At 45.9% G+C, this 24,872-nt stretch overlaps 1 protein-coding gene across 1 annotated transcript in view; it reads right to left on the minus strand.

Moving 5' to 3' along the window:
- Window positions 1–3,392: 3,392 nt before the first annotated feature.
- The window catches only part of uap1l1 (UDP-N-acetylglucosamine pyrophosphorylase 1 like 1), a 29,989-nt gene continuing 8,509 nt past the window's right edge, over window positions 3,393–24,872 (minus strand). The window contains exons 3-9 of the mRNA XM_080510442.1: window positions 14,949–15,124; window positions 14,688–14,860; window positions 9,017–9,210; window positions 6,813–6,953; window positions 6,544–6,729; window positions 3,742–3,808; window positions 3,393–3,660 (exon numbers count right to left, since the gene is read on the minus strand). Of these exons, the coding sequence (XP_080366568.1) occupies window positions 3,544–3,660; window positions 3,742–3,808; window positions 6,544–6,729; window positions 6,813–6,953; window positions 9,017–9,210; window positions 14,688–14,860; window positions 14,949–15,124 (1,054 nt within the window). The 3' untranslated portion in view covers window positions 3,393–3,543. The remainder of the gene's footprint in view (window positions 3,661–3,741; window positions 3,809–6,543; window positions 6,730–6,812; window positions 6,954–9,016; window positions 9,211–14,687; window positions 14,861–14,948; window positions 15,125–24,872) is intronic.

Genomic DNA, 24,872 nt, shown 5'->3' on the forward strand with positions numbered 1-24,872 from the left:
TCATTCACCTTCCTCTTTCTCAGCTCGCTTTTTGGCGGGAAGTCGATGTCATATTTTCCATGAACAGTCTGGAAATGCCGCTCCACATTTCCCTTCTTTGGTATTGAGATGGTCAAGTGGCAGACGAGACAAACGCACTTCGAAAATGACATAGTGAAAAAAAAGTCCACCTCCCATTCCTCATGAAAGTGATATGTTTTCATCTTCTCACTTGGTCCAGCTACCCCACTCATTTTTGATGACCAAAGCTTTCTCTACTTTAAAAGAAAGAAGCGAGTGCTTCAAATTTGCGGTGACTCGCTGACTAGCTTGTTAGCTTTGTCACACTTAGCGTCGTTGTTTGCGCATGTGCGGTGACCTGAAGGTCAGAAAAATTCAGCCGTCATCTGATGCTGCGTTCGATTGTACTCGATTGTACTCGACTGCGATCTACTATTACTACCTTTGCGATCGACTGGTAGATCGCGATCAACGTATTGAGCACCCCTGTTCTAGTCAGTCGTGTCTCCAGTACCGAGCTGCGTATTGGAAGTGTGTCAAACTTGTGTGTCACCATAGCTGCCATGAAAGTGATGTGGAAGACTGTCCTTCACAGCTGCAGGGGACGTCCATGTCCACACTGAGCCCAGGAGGCTGCAGAGGAAGTTGGCTCAGGTCAACTGCTGAATTTTGGTGAGTCTTCTGGGAAATCTCAAATATGCTCTTCACAAGTGTCTTAGAAACCGAGATCCTGGATATAGATCTGCCCAAATTTTAAATTGAATTACCTTAGGGTACATTCCATGTTGATGAAGAATTTGAAGCCTCCGAAGATGACTCCTTCTGACTCCTTCTGAAAGACTCATGTCCTCTGAATGTGCAAACGTCCTTAACGGAGGTGAGATCCCCTCAGCATCCTTAGCAGCGAACGGCGGAAAAACCCAAACATGAAACACACATACTGTCTAGTTTCCTCAGTGTTTTCATTGCAATAGTCCAAACTACAATCATAGTGAGATGAACCAGATGGCTCCAAGTTAAGTTAAGTTGTTTTCACTCTTCAGATAGAGTTTAACACTTTTTCTGTATCAGTAACTACGTTAAAAAGCTGATAATAGTTTACTTCTTTAAATGTTTTACCATTTGCTTGGTGGTTTGGCGGCTGCTTCAACTGAACCTGTGGATATCTGTAATAATGTGAGTGCACAGCTTTACAAATTTAGAAAAAGGGTTCATGAATGTCTCATTATTGTTGAGGCTCATCAGAATCAATGTGCCTTTTTGAGAATCCAGTGATAATTATATTGCTCTTCATTAAAGCACACAGCCAGGCATTTGAGGACACACTCTTTCTCCTGATGGTGAAGTGATCAGACTGAAACAGGAGAGGGACAACAGACAAGATTTAGTCACATTTAGAACGGTAAAAAGTCAGCAAGGAAGAGAGTTATGTTTGATAAAAATGAAAGTACTAATAAAACTGTGAAGAACTGTGCAGGTATACCAACTTTTATTGATATTGTTTGGTAGTGTCATGTGAAATCTGATAGTTATATCGTCCTCACCTGAAGGATGGAGAGATCAGGTAAATCCTCACTGAGGTCTCTGTAGAGTGTGCTCCTGTGTGAAGCAGAATACATAAGTGCTGTACACATACTAGTTCATTCTAACATTCATGCAGAACACTGAAATAAACTTTGAATATTCAGCTTTTACCTTACACCCTCTGTTGTTGCTCCACATTTCAGTTTAGCAGACAGCACAGCCATCTTATCCACAGGGCCTGGATGATGGTTAAACACAACATAGTTTAGAGAATATCACCAACACGTGCAAAGTGTGCGTAAATGTGGGTAAATATACCTTTTTGCTAGGAGCTCAGTCACCCTTAGAGATAGGGTGAGGAGCTCAGTCACCCTTAGAGATAGGGTGAGGAGCTCAGTCACCCTTAGAGATTGGGTGAGGAGCTATGTCACCCTTAGAGATAGGGGGAGGAGCTCAGTCACCCTTAGAGATAGGGTGAGGAGCTCAGCCACCCTTAGAGATAGGGGGAGGAGCTCAGTCACCCTTAGAGATAGGGTGAGGAGCTCAGTCACCCGTAGAGATAGGGTGAGGAGCTCAGTCACCCTTAGAGATAGGGGGAGGAGCTCAGTCACCCTTAGAGATAGGGTGAGGAGCTCAGTCACCCTTAGAGATAGGGTGAGGAGCTCAGTCACCCTTAGAGATAGAGTGAGGAGCTCACTCACCCTTAGAGATAGGGTGAGGAGCTCAGTCACTCTTAGAGATAGGGTGAGGAGCTCAGTCACCCTTAGAGATAGGGTGAGGAGCTCAGTCACCCTTAGAGATAGGGCGAGGAGCTCAGTCACCCTTAGAGATAGGGCGAGGAGCTCAGTCACCCTTAGAGATAGGGTGAGGAGCTCAGTCACCCTTAGAGATAGGGTGAGGAGCTCAGTCAACCTTAGAGATAGGGTGAGGAGCTCAGTCACCCTTAGAGATAGGGTGAGGAGCTCAGTCACCCTTAGAGATAGGGGGAGGAGCTCAGTCACCCTTAGAGATAGGGTGAGGAGCTCAGTCACCCTTAGAGATAGGGGGAGGAGCTCAGTCACCCTTAGAGATAGGGTGAGGAGCTCAGTTACCCTTAGAGATAGGGTGAGGAGCTCAGTCACCCTTAGAGATAGGGGGAGGAGTTCAGTCACCCTTAGAGATAGGGGGAGGAGCTCAGTCACCCTTAGAGATAGGGTGAGGAGCTCAGTTACCCTTAGAGATAGGGTGAGGAGCTCAGTCACCCTTAGAGATAGGGGGAGGAGTTCAGTCACCCTTAGAGATAGGGGGAGGAGCTCAGTCACCCTTAGAGATAGGGGAGGAGCTCAGTCACTCTTAGAGATAGGGTGAGGAGCTCAGTCACCCTTAGAGATAGGGTGAGGAGCTCAGTCACCCTTAGAGATAGGGTGAGGAGCTCAGTCACCAGGGAGGAGCTCGGAGTAGAGCCGCTGCTCCTCCACATCGAGAGGAGCCAGATGAGGTGGCTCGGGCCTCTGTTTCAGATGTCCCCCGGACGCCTCCCTGGGGAGGTGTTCCGGGCATGTCCCTCTGACAGGAGGCCTCGGGGCAGACCCAGGACACGCTGGAGGGACTATGTCTCTCTATGGCCTGGGAACACCTTGGGGTGCCACTGGAAGAGCTGGAGGAAGAGTCTGGGGTGAGGGAAGTCTGGGCAACTCTGCTCAGACTGCTGCCTCCGCGACCCGGCCCGGATAAGTGGCAGAAAATGGATGGATTGTTGATTAGTAGCAGCAGAAAATAACAACAACTCAAGTTATTTGAGGTTTTATTGTAGATTTGGTATATCAAAACAATTTTCTCTTCCTTCATTTGTTTCCATTACAGTGCAGCTTCACTCAGTAGGAGGGACACGAGCTTAATGACGCTCTGATATGATTGTGATCTCATACAGTCCAATTTAAACGATTGTTGTCACACATTGTTGTGTTGAAACCCAAACGCTTCCATTGGGAGTTGCGGTCTGGAGGTTGGTACTGTGGCGTGCTGGACTGTGTGCTGCCATCACACAGCGCTCACGTCATCAGAGATGTGCTCCTGAGCCTGCAGCTCTCTGGCTCTGTCACTGTCCAGAATAAAAGGGACTTTCAGCTTCCTTCCTTTCAACAGCTGCTCCAGGCCCTGAGAACCACAGGGAGTCAAGCTAAAGTATCGACACAATTCATCAGGAATACAAGGAAAAGCACAAGTTTCATCACTCACCTCTCCAAAGTATGAGATCAGCGGTGAAATCTCAAACTGCACTGGAGAACCGACAGCTTCTGATCCACTATGAGAGGAAACATTACATTATTCCGCCAAAAACCTTCTAGCCTGAAAACATGTTCGCCTAATAAATATGAAAAGAATCTGCATTGAATAGAGTTCTACATATCACCTAAATAACCATGTCATTTAATCGTATTTAATTTCGCAGATGAATATCGTATGTGCATTATGTGTAGTTATCCATGCTACAAAGTGAGAAATAGAAAACTTTTCAAACATAACAGTGAGGACATTTCTTTCTTTTGTCCCCAGACCGCACCTTACTGTCATTTAAATTGTCTTTGAGAGCCACATAGTTTTTTATTTTTCCTACATGAGTTCATCTACTACATTTTCCTTTTCATCCTCAGTCATCATGGTGGCTGTAACTTCACAATCATCACCAAGTTTCCACCAGGTTTATTATGATCTGACTGTATGCATAGCCTGTATACCCAGGCTCCTCAAACCAAACCTTTCGTACTAAACATTATGATACATCTGGAAAATGGATTCCAGCTTGACCAGTAAGGAATTTTTTTTCTTCCTGATGTATGCTATGAAATCTTTAACTGGAATACTACAGCTCTTTTCTTTTCCTGAATAACTGAAGTCAATCCGAGTCAAGAGTCCTGAACTCAGTGAGAGCTGGAGTGTGCACTATTAGAATTGTGTTAAATCTTAATATCTACTCATGGAAATAGTATTTCCACATAAAGCAGGATAAATGTGAAATGTTCACCAATAGTTAAACACAAAAAGTTGGCCTGTTGACCAACTTCTTCTTTTGCCTTCATGGTTCTGTCTGACAGTAGTTTGATCAGGTTTCCATAGGAACAGGTCTGACCCGTAATGTCCACAACTCCGAAGAGTGAAAGTATCTGCGGCTTGTTATCCGATACTTCAACACACCTTCGGATGTCTAAAGTCCAGGAGCCTCATTTATCATCAGTGTGTATGCACGGATGTGTGTTGTGACTGAGTACAAACATTCTTATGCAAATGATGGAATTTATCAACTTGGACTTGGGCTAAGGGTCTTGCTCAGGGACCCCGGTGCATGTTGTTTTAGAATGTGGGAGGAAACCCCCCCACACACAGGGAGAACATGCAAACTGCCACAAAAAGGCCCCGAGCCATATTTGAACCAACAACCTTCTTGCCGTGAGGCAAGAGCACGAACCACTGTGCCACACATGTAGCTAATAATATGTGGATGTTGTAAAATGAACAGAGTAAAGGTACGTCTTTGGGCAGCCTATTCTCAGTTTGCATTGGTTATTTATTCCCATGGCAGCCATTTCACTTTTGCTTTTCGTAGACTGGTAGCCTCTTTTCCTTTGATTTCAACTCAAAACTTGTGCTATTTGAGATTATATCAGAGGTTAGAGGCATAGGGGACAGTGGTAGAAATGTTCTTTCTGTAGTTCTGTCACGTGGCAGACGTCACTGACCTTTTGCCACCATTGAATGATAACTACGTCACCCAGTGGAAGTGTGGTCTGATTGTCAAAATGACGCGATCTCCTTTCCCTAACACCTTCAGGAAGTCTCCAAACGCCTTTCCTTATCTCTGTGACCTCATCCACAGGCTTCAGGAAAAGTGGATAGGAAAGGAGATAGGAGCAACTATTCGGAAGAATTCATTGTTTATTTGTTTTTTTTATTGGCGATTGGATTTATGCCGGGATTTACATAGTATATTGGAGCGAGAGACAAGAAGAAGTCAAGCTATCCCCGTGCACATCCAGGTGCTGTCCACTGGGGGATTTCTGGCACAGAATGTCATTTTGACATTTCTGCTGGCGAGCTATCCTCTGACTTAACACAACTAACTGTGGTGGTTACCTCATCCCATGCAGCAGTTTTTGTTGGTTATCTCGAGATTCAAAGTACACAAACAATATTTTCTGGTATGTTGCAACCTCACTGACAAGTTCCTTAATTTCAGTTTCAGAAAAGTTTCTCTTTTTTGTTGTCTTTGCTTTAATGATGTGAAAAAAGATTTATAAAGAAACGTGTTGTTGCACAAGCATTGTGACAATAAACAAGTGGAATTTATCAACACTGATGACTCATTGATGTGTGCACAACCCACGTATGTATGTTTGATAAATACTAGTGCTGTCAAAAATAACGCGCTCATTAAAAAAAAAAAAAAAAGAAACTCCTTCATTGGTCTAGCCATCTATGGGTGCAGTGCTGTGGCAACAGAGCAGCAGGATACTGGATAGAATCATATTAATGCCGAAACCTTCACTTTAAATTTTATTCTCTTGACAGTTTTAGTTTTTATTGCGCATATAAAGAAGTATCAGAACAATGTAGGTTTTCAATAACCTTGTTTTATAATGAAAAATTCAATAGAATGCAAGAAAACATCCTAGTTTTGCATTATGTCTATAAATACGTAAAGTAGCTTTATTTTATAGTTTTGTCTGATAACAGATGTGAAAGGGTTAGCTTAAAAAAACATACAATTTCACAAATAGATTCTCTCTTTCTCTCCCTCCCTCCCTCCCTCCCTCCCTCTAAACTTGAATGGAACCAGCATTCACTCAAAGCTTTTCTAAGCACTAATGACAAATTGATAAATGAAGCCCCAGGCCGCTGATTTGGAGCTGATTTCAATTGAGACATAAAGTCTCTGTGTTTAAGATAAAGTAAGTAAAGAGCTAGTTGTGTGATTGTAATTCTCAAAGAACATCATCTTGTGACTGCACCGAGTCTTCATATCCTTCTGCAGAGTATACACACCTGCTTGTTGTAGGAAGCATGTTCCCATGTTGATCCAGAAGGGCGGCCCCTGCACACGAGGCCCAGCGGCAGTGCTGAGCCAGCAGGGACTTCCTGGCTGTCCAGGGACTGTCTTTAGCTGCTCTGTCAGCATTTTTCAGAGGTGAGAACTCGTCTTCCCTCAGGACCTCCAACACAACGAAGTTCCTTCCAAAGACAGGAAGTCAACATTTAACTACACAATGCTGCAACATGTATGATGTGGAGACACAGAGCCGGACTTGACATACTTGGAGAAGGGAAAGACATCAAAAACAAATTTCTCCATCTTGATGCCATTGGGTTTGGTAGGTTTGACTTGATTCCCACAAGAATCCACGAAGGGAACCTTCTTGATGGCAACGTGTTGTTTCAGCTGGCTGTTAAAATTTCTGTAAAATGAAAAGAATTAACATTTAACATAAACATGTTTCAAACACAACCATTGAAAAGTCCGACTGAGTATTAGATTAGATTGGATTAGATTCAACATTATTGTCATTACAAATGTAACGAAATGCAGTTTAGCATCTAGCCAGAAGTGCAATATCGCAAGTAACAGATATTATATACACATACACACTCACATATATAGATAATAAATACATAGGGAACAGTGTGAAGTTGCTATTATTAGAATTGACATTATTTACATTATATTACATTTAATGGACTAAGTGCCATTAAGGTGCTTTAACGGGGGGACAGTTCGATATAGTGACTGCTCTGTGAAAGAAACTGTCTCGTAGCCTGCTGGTTCTGGCCCAGAGGCTCCCGGGCAGGAGGCTCCCGGCCTGGAGGCTCCCGGCCTGGAGGCTTGGAAAACATGGAGGACACTGAGGACTAAGGTGATATGAAGGCATGGAGGACACTGAGGACTAAGGTGATATGAAGACATGGAGGACACTGAGGACTAAGGTGATATGAAGACATGGAGGACACTGAGGACTAAGGTGATATGAAGACATGGAGGACACTGAGGACTAAGGTGATATGAAGACATGGAGGACACTGAGGACTAAGGTGATATGAAGGCATGGAGGACACTGAGGACTAAGGTGATATGAAGACATGGAGGACACTGAGGACTAAGGTGATATGAAGACATGGAGGACACTGAGGACTAAGGTGATATGAAGACATGGAGGACACTGAGGACTAAGGTGATATGAAGACATGGAGGACACTGAGGACTAAGGTGATATGAAGGCATGGAGGACACTGAGGACTAAGGTGATATGAAGACATGGAGGACACTGAGGACTAAGGTGATATGAAGACATGGAGGACACTGAGGACTAAGGTGATATGAAGACATGGAGGACACTGAGGACTAAGGTGATATGAAGACATGGAGGACACTGAGGACTAAGGTGATATGAAGACATGGAGGACACTGAGGACTAAGGTGATATGAAGACATGGAGGACACTGAGGACTAAGGTGATATGAAGGCATGGAGGACACTGAGGACTAAGGTGAGGAAAGGGACACATTTTGGGTCGTCCACACTGGGGGTGGAACAACTTTAAACAACAGGGGGCGCCGCCCCACAGACCCCCCCCCCCAGCCGGGCAGACCAGTGAATCCCACCACATAGTGGGGGACCAGCCAGGTGTCCGGGCAGGGAAACCCATGGGACAGATAAATACATCGATAAAATACATAAACATATGTACATAAATATATAAAAACATGCACATACAAAATCCGTTTAAAGCCTGATTAAAAAGGTGAGTTTTTAACCCTCTTTTAAAAACCTGGACAGACTCGGCAGCCCTGAGGCTCCCCGGCAGGATGTTCCACAAACGGGGATATAAAAACTCACTTGAGTTTTGTAATCTTAAAACACCTTTGATTGTATATTATATATATTTATATGCAGTGGCAGCTGGTCTATGTAGGGCACCGAGGGTGCCGGGGCCACCCCTGTGGTAGCAAGAGGAATGTTTGTTATTTTTAATCATAAAATATATGATTGAACTGTAATACTATCAAAGTGTGTTTATACCAACAAACTAACAATGAGACCTGAACTATATTCGCTTCATTTTTTACAGACAATCTGCAAGATTTCTTGATTTCTCTCTCTATAATAGTGTGTGTGTGTGTGTGTGTGTGTGTGTGTGTGTGTGTGTGTGTGTGTGTGTGTGTGTGTGTGTGTGTGTGTGTGTGTGTGTGTGTGAGCAGCCTGGGGTGATGAGGAAAGCCGTCCTGTGGAGGCGGGGCTTAGTGGTGTTCTCACCAGTTACTGATTAACATCAAAGCGGCTGACAGAAAATGTAACAAATGAGTGTAATTTCTTTTCCAAGACTTGGAGCGCTTGTTAAATCGCTCCTGTTCAGTGATTGGCTTAAAGTCTGTTCTGGTTTGTTCTTGCATGTTTCTATGAGATGCTGTTTATATGATTGTTAATCTCTGAGTTGTCTGAGTGGAAGCAGAAAACGTTTCTTACTGTGCCACGTCCTGCAGGAAGCTCCTGGTGAAGAAGTGGTTGCAGATGTTTCCAGCGCTGTAGACCAGCTCCCCTCCAGGTCTTCGGAGTTCAGCTGTCTCCGGCGGGATCTCGCTGTACTCCACCACCTGGCAGATGCCACCGACTCTGCAGACCATGCCGACTGACTCTGAGGGGGACGCCTTCTCCACCACCTGACTCGTGAGCGAGAAGACACAGGAGGCTCAGTCAGGGCATCGTGGCTCAGCTTTGGCAGAATTCAATTTAATTCTAAGACCATGAACTCTGAGCTTATTGATCTGCAGCCGGGGTCGCCAACGTTTTAGAAACTGAGCTACTTCATAGGTACTGAGTCATGTGAAGGGCTACCAGTTTGACACTGTGGGGATCTCACAAGACCACAGAAAGTTTGTTAATTTCCAGGGAAAGACAATTTTCATTTGTCATGATACACAGCCATGACACATGAATTCAGACCCAGGAATGTGATTGACCATCACACCCAGTGGGGTGGGGGGGGGGGGGACCTTTTACCATGGCAGAACCATGTAAACTTCTTTGTGTTTTCCTCAACCAGCAGGGAAACCATTACAGACCTGAGTGACCAGCTCCTCAGTCCACAGATAAGAAAGTTCATTCATCATTTCATCAGTTCATCAGTTCATCAGTTCATTCATGTGGTAACATCTGGACATTTGGTAACCAACTGGGCATTGTTGGTACTATCTATCTCTGCTATGCAAGAGTAGTACAAAACAATCCTTCAGGTTGTGGGACAAAGTTCAGGTAAACCACAATGACACTGGCATGATGTGAAATAACTAACTTGTTTCCCCCTAGGTGTTAGTGAGACACAGGGTTGTTAGTTAGAATGGGTTAAGGTGAGAAGGAGGAGAGGTGTCACCTTGATGAGAGCTGCATGGAAATGCATGTATATGACTATGTGTAAGTCATGAGTCCTAACTATTAACTGCGGTGACTGAGCTCCTCACCCTATCTCTAAGGGTGACTGAGCTCCTCACCCTATCTCTAAGGGTGACTGAGCTCCTCCCCCTATCTCTAAGGGTGACTGAGCTCCTCACCCTATCTCTAAGGGTGACTGAGCTCCTCCCCCTATCTCTAAGGGTGACTGAGCTCCTCAACTTATCTCTAAGGGTGACTGAGCTCCTCCCCCTATCTCTAAGGGTGACTGAGCTCCTCAACTTATCTCTAAGGGTGACTGAGCTCCTCACCCTATCTCTAAGGGTGACTGAGCTCCTCAACTTATCTCTAAGGGTGACTGAGCTCCTCACCCTATCTCTAAGGGTGACTGAGCTCCTCACCCTATCTCTAAGGGTGACTGAGCTCCTCACCCTATCTCTAAGGGTGACTGAGCTCCTCACCCTATCTCTAAGGGTGACTGAGCTCCTCCCCCTATCTCTAAGGGTGAATGAGCTCCTCACCCTATCTCTAAGGGTGACTGAGCTCCTCACCCTATCTCTAAGGGTGACTGAGCTCCTCACCCTATCTCTAAGGGTGACTGAGCTCCTCACCCTATCTCTAAGGGTGACTGAGCTCCTCACCCTATCTCTAAGGGTACGCCCAGCCACCCTACGAAGGAAGCTCATTTCAGCCGCTTGTATCCGGGATCTCGTTCTTTCGGTCATGACCCATAGTTCATGACCATAAGTGAGGGATTTAGAGGTAGCGATCCTCATCCCAGCTGCTTACTACTCGGCTGCGAAGGTCCAGGCTTGATGGGGCCGACAGAACCACATCATCCGCAAATAGCAGAGATGAGATCCTGTGGTCCCCAAACTGGACCCCCTCTGGCCCCCAGCTGTGCCTAGAAATTCTGTCCATATATATAAGGAACAGAACCGGTGATAAAGGACACCCCTGCCGGAGGCCAACGTGCACTGGGAACAGGTCCGACTTACTGCTGGCAATGCGAACCAGACTCCTACTCCGGGAATACAAAGACCGAACAGCCCTTAACAAAGGGTCCCGGACTCCATACTCCCAGAGCACCCCCCACAGGACGTCTTGAGGGACGCAGTCGAATGCCTTCTCCAGATCCACAAAACACATGTGGACTGGTTGGGCGAACTCCCATGAACCCTCAAGCACCTGGTGGAGGGTATAGAGCTGGTCCAGTGTTCCACCATCAGGAGAACCTGGTGGAGGGTATAGAGCTGGTCCAGTGTTCCACCATCAGGAGCACCTGGTGGAGGGTATAGAGCTGGTCCAGTGTTCCACCATCAGGAGAACCTGGTGGAGGGTATAGAGCTGGTCCAGTGTTCCACCATCAGGAGAACCTGGTGGAGGTTATAGAGCTGGTCCAGTGTTCCACGACCAGGACGAAAACTGCATTGTTCCTCTTGGATCCGAGGTTCGACTAACGGCCGGACCCTCCTCTCCAGTACCCTGGAATAGACTTTCCCGGGGAGTCTGAGGAGTGTGATCCCTCTGTAGTTGGAACACACCCTCTGATACCCAGTGTATACACACACAGACACACACACACACACACACACACTGGCACGCCACAGCCATCGTTTGGCTCGCCGGCACACCCGCCTCGACACCGTCTGCTGTCAGCTCCTGAACCGAAACAGGACTTTTAGTGGGCGACCTGGGGCGCCCGCCTGAAGGCTCATATTACACCTGTTGCATGCTTCTGAAACACTGTGAAGACGGTCAGTTTAAAGAGTGTACAAGAGACTGCAGAGGGTTGTTTTTTTGTATTTTTTAGTTGGTTTTCTCAACTCTTGGCTTTGAATGTCAGAGGTAAACCCTGAATGTACGGCACAGATAGCCCCCACCACCACCACCACCACCACCCAAAATGGTTTTGACCAACCTTTTTGCACACATACGAACACACCAGTCTGTAATGAATGTAAAGAGTGAAGAGAGGGACCACCACCCCGGTCTGCCAGTCCAGAGGTACTGTCCCCGCCCGCCACGCGATGTTGCAGAGACGAGTCAGCCACGACAGTCCCTGCACATCCAGAGACTTAAGGAACTCTGGGCGAATCTCATCCACTCCCGGTGCCTTGCCACCGAGGAGCTTAGCAACAACCTCGGTGACTTCAGCTTGGGTAATGGACGAGTCCACCTCTGAGAACCCAGTCTCTGCTTCCTCAATGGAAGACGTGTGGTGGGATTGAGGAGGTCCTCGAAGTATTCCTTCCACCGCCCAACGATATCCCCAGTTGAGGTCTACAGCTCCCCACTTCCACTGTAAACAGTGTTGGTGGAGAACTGCTTCCCCCGCCTAAGGCGCCGGACGGTTTGCCAGAATTTCCTCGGGACCGATCGAAAGTCCTCCTCCATGGCCTCTCCGAACTCCTCCCAGACCCGAGTTTTTGCCTCCACCACAGCCCGGGCTGCGGCTCGCTTGGCCTGCCGGTACCTGTTGACTGCCTCGGGAGTCCTATGAGCTAACAGTGCCCGGTAGGACTCCTTCTTCAGCTTGACGGCATCCCTTACTTCCGGTGTCCACCACCGGGTTCGGGGATTGCCGCCACAACAGGCACCAGAGACCCTGCGGCCACAGCTCTGAGCAGCGGCTTCGACAATGGAAGTGGAGAACATGGTCCACTCGGACTCAATGTCTCCAACCTCCCTCGGGATCTGTGAGAAGCTCTCCCGGAGGTGGGAGTTGAAAACTGCGCGGACGGAGGGCTCGGCCAGATGTTCCCAGCAGACCCTCATAACACATTTGTGCCTGCCGAGTCTATCCGGCCTCCTCCCAGTCCAGCGCATCCAACTCACCACCAGGTGGTGATCAGTTGACAGCTCTGCCCCTCTCTTTAGATGCACCCCTCCTAGGGACTCCAAGAAGGTTGGGTACTCTGAACTTCTGTTCTTCAGTGTCTCAACAAAAGATATTAAATATTTACAGTTTAAAGTGTGAGGGGTGTACTCACTTTTGTGAGATAGTGTACATATCCCCCCCCCCCCCCCCCCCCCATACAATAAAAAGAAACGTTCTAGTATTTATCGAGAGGGGGTGGGATTTGATAAGTTATACTTCTTTCTTTGTTTGGTGAGATATCTTCTGATTATTATGAAATGTTTAATTGATTTTGTAAATGTTTGAAATAAAAATCACAATTTATAAAAGATTAAACTCTAAAATGCCCGAGTATAGACCTATGATATTTCACATTGTAATCTGTTCAGGTCACGAGCTCTGCTGCATTTGTCTCATATCAAAAATACTGCATGGATGATACTTTTACTGATTGTTGTTAAGCCCCAGCATAGGAGCTACTGGAGCGCAACATAAAATTGCGGCACACAAATACGACCACAGTCGTAACAATTGTATATTATATAATCATTGGTGTCCATAGATGATCCTATATTATATGTTCAGAAAAAGTACAATATACAATAATTTATTGGCATAGATACTCAGGCTACACATGCTATATAGATAAAAAGGCACAGTACTACATTCAAGAAAGTCGCTTTAAATGTTGCGTTGTTGACGAATTAACGCATTGTGAATTTTCCACGAGCATTTCATTCTGTCCCATTTTATTTTGAATTGTCACTTTTTTTTTGAATGAGCACTTCTTGTCTGACAGTGGAGGGAGCCTGAGAGCAGTGGGAGCCTGAGAATGGAGGCTCTGCAGCCAGACACTCTTGGATGGTACTGAAGGAATCGTAGCCAGTAGTTACCATTTTTCGTAAACCCTCCATCGAGGTATCTAGCACATCGGTACAGTGACATAATGACGAGCTCCAATGTTCATGTTTGTACGTGTTCCATAACATATCGCAACGACCCCGAAAATATTTCCACTTCTGGTGGCGCCATTCATCTCCTTTCCTAAAGTTTTTAGATTTCTGAGTTCTAGTAATAGTGTATACAGTTTAAAGGATAACAGTGAAAGTACTGACGAAATATGGTACTTAAACATTTGTTTTGTGTGTGACAACTGAAATCATATTGCATTCAGTTGGTGTTTTTCACAGTACACAGCTATCAAACACTGCTCGGGGTTTTCCAAGTTCCAAGTTTCCAAGCTCTCCACTTGCAAAAACATGTTGAAGGTAAGCTGAGTTTCAAGAGATAAGGAAGCCAGGGGTCACTTTGTCCCACAGAATGTAAAGCTCTGAGAAGAACCAGTTTTAAGCAATTTGGAGTCAGAGAACAGAATAACAACATCACCATAGTAACACATACATCACTAGGAACTGACCAATGTGAGTTTAGGATGGTATATGTAAGGTATAAATAAGAACTGCACATTGCAGCTGTGCCCTTCTTCGCTGCAAGGCCAGAGTGCATGCTGAGGGTTTGCAAGGAAGAACGGACCGAGCTCGTATTATGTAATCTCTGGTATATGCATTTTGTAGCATTTTTGTAATGTCTTGCTTGTGTGATCATCAAATTCACTATTGAAGAAATCAACTCTGTTTCTGCCTCTCCTGGATCAACAAACACATGGAATTCATGGGAACACAGGAACGAATTCCAACACTTCATTTAAACTCTTCTCTTCATGTGTTTGTTTTAAACAAAAATTCAGCTTTAATGTTTTTGTCAATGTCTTTTTTCCACTCTGTCTGGGACCCTTTTGGGGTGCTTAGGCCCAATTATACAAAAAAAGCAGAGACGTTTGATTCAAACTTGATTGGATGTGTGATACAATGCAATAGGATAAAACTCCACCTTGGCCCCGCAGTCCGCTCCTTTGCTCAAACAGAATCCAATGAATACTGGGTCGGCCATCTTGACCAGGATGTTGTCCACACAGTAAACGTGCAGGTACTCAACTCCCCTCTCCTTCATGTCCTCCAGCACCTTATTGTCCACCAGGGCCTGGTACAGCCCCCCATTACCATCTGACAGGAGAATACATATGCAACATTATGTGAAACACACACTTTTGCAAACAAATCAAGCCTTCAATGTTCGGGTTTGTCTGATCACCTGGGGCCATGGCTATCTTCCCTTTGTCCTGCAAGATGACTTTTCCATCGAAGGTCACAGTTGGGATCATCCTCTGCTCGAACATGACGATATTTGATTGCTCCAGACCAAAGTAGTCATTCTCCTTAAAGAACTTCTCAGTGGGAGCCAGTGTGAACTCACTGGTCATTATGTACCTGAAGAGAAGAGGTCACATGGAAAAGAAGTATGGGGATAAACCAAATGGGAAAATTTGAGCACAAGTAAATAAATTGTGCAAACGTGTATTTTGAGAAACAATTTCAATTGTGTGAAGAAAAAGGTAAGATTGAGCGGTCAAAAATCCTTTCTGTGCACAGATTCTTCCTCTGTGCAGGCAGACAGCAGCACACGCTCAACCCGTCTCCCTCCCTCTCTCTCTCGCTCTCTCTCTCTCAAATCACCTGACGTCTGCTCAGCTTGTGCTGTGTGCACGCTCAAATTGTGCAAAGTCCAAATGTGACAGACAGTTGTCAACCAATCAGAGAACTCGGGGTGTGCATTGAACTCTGATTGGTTGTTTCGGATCCTGGAAGTACATCAATAGTTTTACGTAATAGTAAAACCCAAACTACTTACATGTCTATTCATTATAAAGAATAGACCACACACATTCTCTCTCTTTCTATAAATAAATATATATATATATATGCTGTTTAAAATAACGCATTCATTTAGTTAATTGATTTGAAACGTTTCATTTGTTAAAAGAATTCAACGAATTAACATTAATATATTTCATATATTTAATTTATGTTTTCATTATTTTGCTGATCTTGGAGAGAACACAGTTTCACCAAAAGCTAAAAGCATGTTATAAAAATAGTCTTTTAATTTAAATATAGTCTCTCTGTATTCGACATGAATTCCGTGGTTTTCCCCAAATAAATACCTATTACAAGCTTCAGTGTTCAGGAGAAAAACAATTATTAATTGACAGCACTAATAACAACAGCGAATACAAAGTTCCGAGCTTCCAGCCACTCATTGGTCAAGGTCAAGGTCAAGGTCAAATGTATTTATAGAGCACATTTACAAACAGCAGCCACTGCCCCAAAGTGCTGTACAGATCCATACAATAAAACAATCAACATTTAATACAAATAGAAAAAATAAAATCAACATGAGAAAAATGCTCAGCTCAGCTCGTGCCGAAGGCCAGTGCAAAAAAGTGAGTCTTCAGCGAGCGCTTGAAACTCTCCAAAGATGTTGCAGTTCTAATATTTAAAGGGAGAGAATTCCACAATTTAGGGCCGGCTACAGCGAAGGCTCGGTCCCCTCTGCTCTTACGTAAGGCGTAAGGCCTGGGATGGTCTAGACGATAGTGTTCAGCGGACCTCAGAGCTCGGACAGGAGTGTGCAAGGAAATCAACTCTGACAAATAAGGAGGAGCTAATCCATTTAGACATTTAAAAACAAACAAGAGGATTTTCAAATGTATTCTAAATTCAACAGGTAGCCAATGAAGAGATGCCAGCACAGGAGTGATGTGATCATATCGTGATGCTCCTGAGAGCAGTCGTGCAGCTGCATTTTGTACCATCTGAAGGCTGAATCGAGGACTGGCTCAGGCCAAAATAAAGTGAGTTACAGTCGTCCAGGCGACTGGTTACAAGGGCAAGGACGACCGTTTCGAATTGGTTAGGGGGCAAGTATCGCTTCACCTTCCCAAGAAGCCTGAGATGAAAAAAGCCAGCTCTAACCACTGCGCTCAGCTGCTTTTCCAGCTTAAAAGAGCTACCAATAAAAACACCAAGAGCTTTGCCACAGGACTGAGAACGAGACTCAAGTGGGCCAAGAGCATGTTTACAGAGATTGAGGTCACCAAAAACAACAATCTCTGTTTTGTCCTCGTTCAAATTGAGAAAATGAAGGGACATCCAGTCCTTCACTTCCTGAAGACATTGATGCAAAATGTTTGGTGAGTTCACATTGAGGGGAAGATACATTTGTATGTCATCTGCAAAGCAATGAAATTGAATGCCATATTTTTTAAATATGGAACCCAAAGGCAGCAAGTACAGCGCAAAAAGAATGGGTCCTAGAATTGAGCCTTGAGGCACACCGCAAGACAAGGGGGCCCTTTTTGAACTAAAAGAATCAATATTTACAATAAAAGACCGATCTGTCAGATATGATTTAAACCAGTTGAGCACTGTACCTCGTAATCCCACACAAGACTCAAGACGGGAAATCAAAATATATATGGTCGAACCGACCCGGACACCATAGGTGTCTGAAGATCAAACTTGGACGAAACTCCCTTCTAACTAACTGCTCATCGCCTCTTCCCACCAAATGTTGAGAGAGACACACGTCTCTGCCGCATTGGGAAAGAAAAGAGAGCACAAAAGTGAACCCACAGAACCAAATCAAAGTTCAGCACACTGGACAAGCAGAACACAGTTTGGACTACTTTTTCCCTTTTCCTTTTGGATCCTTGGGACGCGAGCCTGTGTCCCCGCCCCTTCAGCTGCAACCCCTCTCCACTCCTGCAGCTCAACGCAAGTCCCAACTTCCAGTTTGGGATGCTGAATTCACACCTGGTAATGGACCAGTTGCAGCGGCCTCACAAAACCATGGAACCCCACAAACGGTGTTGAACAACATGGCACAAGAGAGCTTTTGTTTGGGCAGCTTTGATAAATTAGCCTGAAGCTAATGCAATGTGTTTAATGTATCGCTGATAATTTTGCAGCTGCACGAAGCTGCTGACAGCCGTTGGTGTTCACACAAGTAGGAAACCGGGTTCTTCAATGCAGAAATCAGAGAACCATGTGAGATTACCGGCCACTGCGATGACCCTAACCGAACTATCTTATATATATATATATATATATATATATATATATATATATATATTAAATTTCCCCTCTCGCCCTCCGCGGGCGGTCACCTGTTTTTCTATTCCAAGCTTGGGCCCTCTACCAGAGGCCTGGGAGCTTGAGGGTCCTGGTCCTCTACCAGAGGCCTGGGAGCTTGAGGGTCCTGGTCCTCTACCAGAGGCCTGGGAGCTTGAGGGTCCTGCGCAGTATCTTTGCTGTTCCAAGTACGGCACTTTTCTGGACTGAGATGTCCGAGGTTGTTCCAGGGATCTGCTGTAGCCACTCCTCCAGTTTGGGGGTTACTGCCCCGAGGGCACTACTGTCACCTTCACCTTCCAAGCCTCTCCAGCTCCTCTCTGAGCCCTTGGTATTTCTCAAGTTTCTCATGTTCCTTCTTTCTGATGTTCCATCACTTGGTATTGCTCCATCCACCACCACGGCTTTCCTCTGCCCTTTATCAACCACCACAATGTCTGGTTGGTTCACCATTACCATCCTGTCTGTCTGTATCTGGAAGTCCCACAGGATCTTGGCCCGGTCATTCTCCACCACCTTTGGGGGGGTCTCCCACTGTGACCTTGGGGTTTCCAGACCATACTCTGCACAGATGTTTGGGTACACTATGCCAGCCACTTGGTTATGGCGTTCCATGTATACTTTCCCAGCCAGCATCTTGCACCCTGCAGTTCTGTGCTGGATTGTCTCAGGTGCCTCTTTGCACAGTCTACACCTTGGGTCTTGTCTGGTGTGGTAGATCTGGGCTTCTATCGCTCTGGTGCTCAGAGCCTGCTCCTGTGCAGCCAGGATGAGGGCCTCTGTGCTGTCCTGTAGGCCAGCCCTCTCTAGCCATTGGTAGGACTTCTTTAGGTCAGCCACTTCAGTTATGTTCCGGTGGTACATCCCATGTAGGGGCTTGTCCTCCCATGATGGTCCTTCTTCCAGCACCTCTTCATCTCGCCATTGTCTGAGACTTTCGTTGAGTATGTCATCCGTTGGAGCCCTGTCCTTGATGTACGTACGGAGCTTGGATGTTTCATCCTGGATAGTGGCTCTCATGCTCACTAGTCCTCGGCCTCCTTCCTTACGGCTAGCATACAGTCTCAAGGTGCTGGATTTGGGATGGAACCCACCATGCATGGTGAGGAGCTTTCGTGTTTTAACATCCGTGGTCTGTATCTCTTCCTTTGGCCACCTTATTATACCCGCAGGTTACCTGATCACTGGCAGGGCGTAGCTGTTTATTGCCCTGGACTTGTTCTTGCCATTGAGCTGGCTTCTTAGGACTTGCCTCACTCGCTGGAGGTATTTGGCCGTTGCCGCTTTCCTTGTTGCCTGTTCAAGGTTGCCATTTGCCTGTGGTATTCCCAGGTACTTGTAACTGTCCTCAATGTCTGCTATTGTTCCTTCTGGGAGTGAGACCCCTTCAGTGTGGACTACCTTGCCTCGCTTTGTCACCATCCTACTACATTTCTCGAGCCCGAATGACATCCCAATGTCATTGCTGTAGATCCTGGTGGTGTGGAGAGTCTATGTCCCGTTCGCTCTTGGCGTACAGCTTGATGTCATCCATGTAGAGGAGGTGACTGATCGTGGCCCCGTTCCTGAGGCGGTATCCGTAGCCTGTCTTGTTGATTATTTGGCTTAGGGGGTTCAGACCTATGCAGAACAGCAGTGGGGACAGAGCATCACCTTGGTATATTCCACATTTGATGGACACTGTGCAAGTGGCTTACCATTGGCCTTGAGGGTGGTTTTCCACAACCGCATCGAGTTTGCAACGAACGCTCTTAGAGTCCTGTTGATGTTGTACAGCTCCAAGCATTCAGTGATCCATGAGTGTGGCATTGAGTCATAGGCTTTCTTGTAATCAGTCCAGGCAGTGCACAGGTTGGTATTACGGGACCTGCAGTCTTGGGCGACTGTTCTGTCAACTAGGAGCTGGTGTTTGGCTCCACTGGTATCTCTACCAATGCCCTTCTGTGCTTTGCTCATGTGTTGATCCATGTGCCCGCTCATCTTAGCCGCGATGATGCCTGACATGAGCTTCCATGTTGTGGAGAGGCAGGTTATTGGCCGATAGTTGGATGGGACTGCACCTTTGGTGGGATCCTTCAGGATCAGGATTGTTCGCCCTTCGGTTCGCCATTCTGGGTGAGTCCCATCTCTGAGCAGCTGGTTCATTTGTGCTGCCAGGCGCTCATGGAGAGCTGTGAGTTTCTTTAGCCAGTAGGCCTGGATCATGTCAGGGCCTGGTGCTGTCCAGTTTTTCATACCTGAGACTCTTTCTTGGATGTCTGCCGCTGTGATGGTAACTGGATTCTGTTCAGGGATGTTGCTGTGCTCCTCTCTCAGAGACACCAGCCATTGAGCACTGATGTTATGTGTTGCCTCCTTTTCCCATATGCTCTTCCAGTACCTTTCAGTTTCCAGCCTTGGTGGGTCTACTCTGCTGTTATGACCCTGCCACTGAGCTTACACTTTCGCAGGTTGCATTGCGAACAGCCTGTTTATTCGCCTGGCTTCCATGTCTTTCGTGTACCTCTTTAGGTGGCTGGCCAAGGCTTGGAGTCTTTGTTTGGCAGTTTCGAGTGCTTCAGGTATGGGCATCTGGGTGTACCTCTTGGGTAACGGTCTTTTCATTGCACCTCTCTGGGCCTCTGTCAGTTGACTCACTTCTCTCCGTGCTGCCTTGATGTTTGCCTCCAGCCGTCTTTTCCATGGTGGGTGTTGTTTCTCATGGCTCCCATGGTTGCTCTTATAGCCAAGCATCTCTAGGATCACTGCTGCTGAAGTGTATATCATCTCATTGGATCCAGTGATTGCTGTGGTAGGGATCGCTCTAGCTGTTGCATTCACAGTTTCCAGGAGACTTTCTGAAGGTACTTCACTTAGCCGTTGCAATCGGTGTCGGGGTTGCCTTGTGTTCATTCTCGTCATGATCTCATCTTTCAGGTCAGCCGCTGCCTTGCTCAGCGCTGTTGGTTCCGCACTCATTGGAGTTCCGTTACCAATCTCTGGTTGGGAAGTTGGTATATTCTCCCTTCTGACCTGGTGTTCAGGCTCCCCCTTACTACAGCATTCGTGTTGTCCCTCTTCAATCTCAAGCTGTGATAGAAGTTGCCGTTTGTGGATGTTGGAACACTGAGTTACTAGCTGTTTCGCAGTCACTGTGACTGTGGGTTTCGAAGTAACCATTCAGCCCACATCCTTTTCATGTAACCCCTCTGACTAGGGTTACTTGAGTAGTAACTTTGCTTTATTATATGTTTAATCAATCATGATGTTCACGAAAGTTGCCGTTACTTAGCTGAGCCAGTGTAAACCTGTGATGTGTGTGTGTGTGTGTGTGTGTGTGTGTGTGTGTGTGTGTGTGTGTGTGTGTGTGTGTGTGTGTGTGTGTGTGTGTGTGTGTGTGTGTGTGTGTGTGTGTGTGTGTGTGTGTGTGTGTGTGTGTGTGTGCGTGTGTGTGTGTTGGAGGGGTTAATACTCAGTTGTGAGGACCATCAGTAGAGCCAGGCCCGCCTTAATGTACCCATAGGCCCCGGGGCTTGAACAGAATTGTAGGCCCCCCCCCTGAGCGCAAACCCTAACCCCGAATCGCATAAAAAAACCCAACCCTGCAACTCCTACATGTGTCAAAAAAAAATGTTAAATGACATCTTGCAATGTGTATCAAAATCTCAATCTTTAATTAAAAAAAACAACAACTACAACTCAACTAAAACAGACTGTCTCTTGCAAACAACAGAAAACATGCTTCAAAAATATGGCAGAAATAATAAATATGAGCAAAGCTATACATCTTAAAAGGGTCTTTTTCTTGACTTTCTGGTTGAGAAGTCTTTAATTATGTCCGTAAAGTCCAAGTCACGAAGTATGTCATTTTCAAGTGACATCAGTGAAAGATGGCTAAGTCTCTCTTGGTGCATCCCTGACCTCAGGCGAGATTTGACCAATGAAAGCTTGGAAAAGGACCGCTCCCCAGCAGCATTGGTCACAGGCAAAGTCAGGTATATGCGAAGGGCAATGTCCGTATTGGGAAACACTGTCTGAAGTTGTCGCTTTCTTATGATTTTTAATAAATCTAAGGGCGAAGTGGTGCTGCTGCTGACTGACAGTGTTTTAACGAAGTGCTGAAAATGTGCCACTTCATTAATGAAGTCCTCAGATAGATCCATTTTGTATTTATTGTATAGATTTGTAGCTGCAGATTGAAGGTCTTCAGGAGAAATGGAATCCAAGTTGCATAAAAACCCAAATTTTCCACGTAGGCCATCATATGAGATATATCTTCGGTCCAGCTCTGACACTAGGCGGTCAATAATAGTTATGTACACAAATGAGTGGAATCTTTGTTGTCCAGAAAGCTGAATATCTGGTTCCTGTGTCTCATCAGCTCTCCTCTTTCTTTTTCTTTGACGCCGAGTGTCTGCTTTGTACTCAGGGGACACAGTGGGGGACATAGTTTTTCCAGCTGACTCAAACCTTTCAAAGTGATCTCTCAATCCTGACACATAGTCCCGTAAAGATTTAACTAAGTCAACTGCATTGCATAGGTCTAGGTTGACAGCCTGGAGAGAAGCGCTCACATAATTAAAACGCTGTAAAATGGTGTTCCACACATTGCACAAAATTGCCATTTCCAGGTTGTCCATTTTTTTCTGCAATGCCCTAGCCTCCTCTCTGGTGCTCATGTTGAGTGACTCATCATCTGCAATTTGTTCCAAGGACTTTTGAATGTTTGCATAGTTTTGGCACAGTGCTTTTGTGGCATCTGCATGTGCAGACCATCTTGTATCAGACACTGATTTTAAACTGTCAATACGGTTGCTTTCACTGGGTTGCAATCCAGCCTTAATGGTCTGCCACCTGGAGGTACTTTTAGAAGCAAAATTAAACAGGGTTTGAACAAAACTAAAAAACCTCTCAGTTTCTTCACAATAGTTCACAGTGTTCACACCCACAAGGTTGAGGGTGTGTGCTGCACAGGGTACCCACTCAGCAAGAGGGTAAACTTCCCTCATGCGTGCTTGCACCCCTTTGTAGGTTCCGGCCATGTTGCTTGCATTGTCGTAGCATTGACCCCTGCAGTTGCTGATGTCAATCCCCATCTCCTCCAAAACAGTGATCACAGACTGAAAGAGGCTTTCTCCAGTGTGACTTGTGATGGGTAAGAATTTTAAAAAGCGCTCCTCAATGCATCCCTCTGGTGACACATATCACAATATAAATGTCAGTTGGTCGACATGTGAAATGTCCGGGGTAGAGTCAACACAGATGGAAAAATATTTAGCTAATTTGACTTTGCCAATAATTTCACTGAGGACTTTCTCTCCCATTAATTTAATAAACTCCTCACATACATTCAATGATAAGTATGAGGGGGTTCCTCTTCCAGCATTTCCAAATTTATCAATGTGGGACTTTAAAAAGGGGTCGAATTGACTTAAAAGTTCCAGACACCCCAAGTAATTGCCATTGCTGACATCACCAAATCTGTGGCTACTCCCTCTGAAAGCCAGTCCCCGCTCTGATAAAAATTTGACGACTCTTCTCTTTGAAGAACTTCAGTCCAATATTGGCATTCCTGGTTGAATTGCTTTTTCAAATCCGAATCCACCACTCCTTGCTCTGCTGACTCGTTAATATAACATATCATTGCCATTCGATGAATCTGACTGTTTTCATGTTCGCTTATTCTTACTTGTGCATGCTTCCAATCAGAGAATCCAACACTGGAAAAGGCCGACTTGTCTCTGTTTTGCCCCCCAAAAAGTTTGCAGGCAAAGCAAAACACATTCCCACTTTGTGGAGAATAGCAGAGCCACTCTCTATGTACATTTTCCCCATTGATGAGTTTGCGCATGAAATAGCTTTTGGAAAAAAAACGTTTCTGGCTTTTGAACTGGCGTTCTGAAGCAGACACATCAGCGTCCTTATTCTGGCAGCGTTCTGGTCCCATTTTGGCCCAATATCCACGTACGTTTTCTGCCACACTGGCAGGCTCCCCCCATCGAACAGGGTCTGAGTGAAAGGGGTCCACAATGTTCGAGTCCTCTTCCACTCCTCCTCCTGCTGCGGGAGGAGTGTCTGCTTCAGCGGCGCCTTCCGTCTCTGCTCCTACCTGGTCCGCGCTCTCCTCCCCCGACTCGTCTGGGCGTAGCGGTGAAATGGCAGCTGCATAGCTAGTGGTTGAAGGCTGCGGTTGGCTATACGGGGAGGGCCGTGGCACCTCCTCTAGCAGCTCCTCCTCACCGGAATGAGAGCCAACAATCTCCTCTCCGCTCTCGCTGTCAGCTGCGTGGCCTGCGCCTCCCGTGTCAGGGTCACTGGCTGCAGCGGCTGCGGGTGCCAGTTCGCCGAGGCTTGTGGAGGTGCCTGCGTCCGCGGCGCTGGTTCCACCTCTGGTTTTTGATTGAAAAAAGCCCGTTAGCTTCGGCATATGGCTCATAAGTTCTTTATCACGACGCTCCTTCTCCTTTTGCGTCTTTCTTTTCTGTGCACCGCTCTCAAACTTTTTCTTCCCCGACATTTCTGTCTCTCGCTACGAGTCGCTATCAAGAAGTGTTATAAGTCGCTATCAAGAAGTGTTATAAGTGAATAGATGCGTTACGTACATAAGTTACGTCTTTCTATGCGCTTGGATTGGTTAGAATTTGTCACAGCATCAATGTATGACAAATTCTAGCTAATTGGTCAGTTGTATGTGATTGACAGTTAAAACAAACAAATTACAATATAATATGGAATTCGATTATATCTGATTTGGCCCTCTGGGCCAGGTAGGGCGGGCCTACTCCAGGTACACACGTGGGAGCGCATCACTATCATCCGGTTCGTCATGCAGCAAAGTGAAGTGATTGACATGTAAATCGACCAATCATCTTTTCTTTTTCCTTTTTTCCTTAATTCTGATAGGCCCTTGACAATAGTAGGCCCCTGGGCTCCAGCCCCTGCTAGCCCGTTGGATAAGGCGGGCCTGAGTAGAGCCACGGGTCTTACGTTTTTCTTCGTGCAATTCAAATTTTCCCTCATGTAGCCCTTGCTAAAATAATGGGTGTAGTGTATTTTCAAAACAATA

The sequence above is a fragment of the Blennius ocellaris genome, assembly GCF_963422515.1.
Source record: "Blennius ocellaris genome assembly, chromosome: 15".
Classification (NCBI taxonomy): domain Eukaryota; kingdom Metazoa; phylum Chordata; class Actinopteri; order Blenniiformes; family Blenniidae; genus Blennius; species Blennius ocellaris.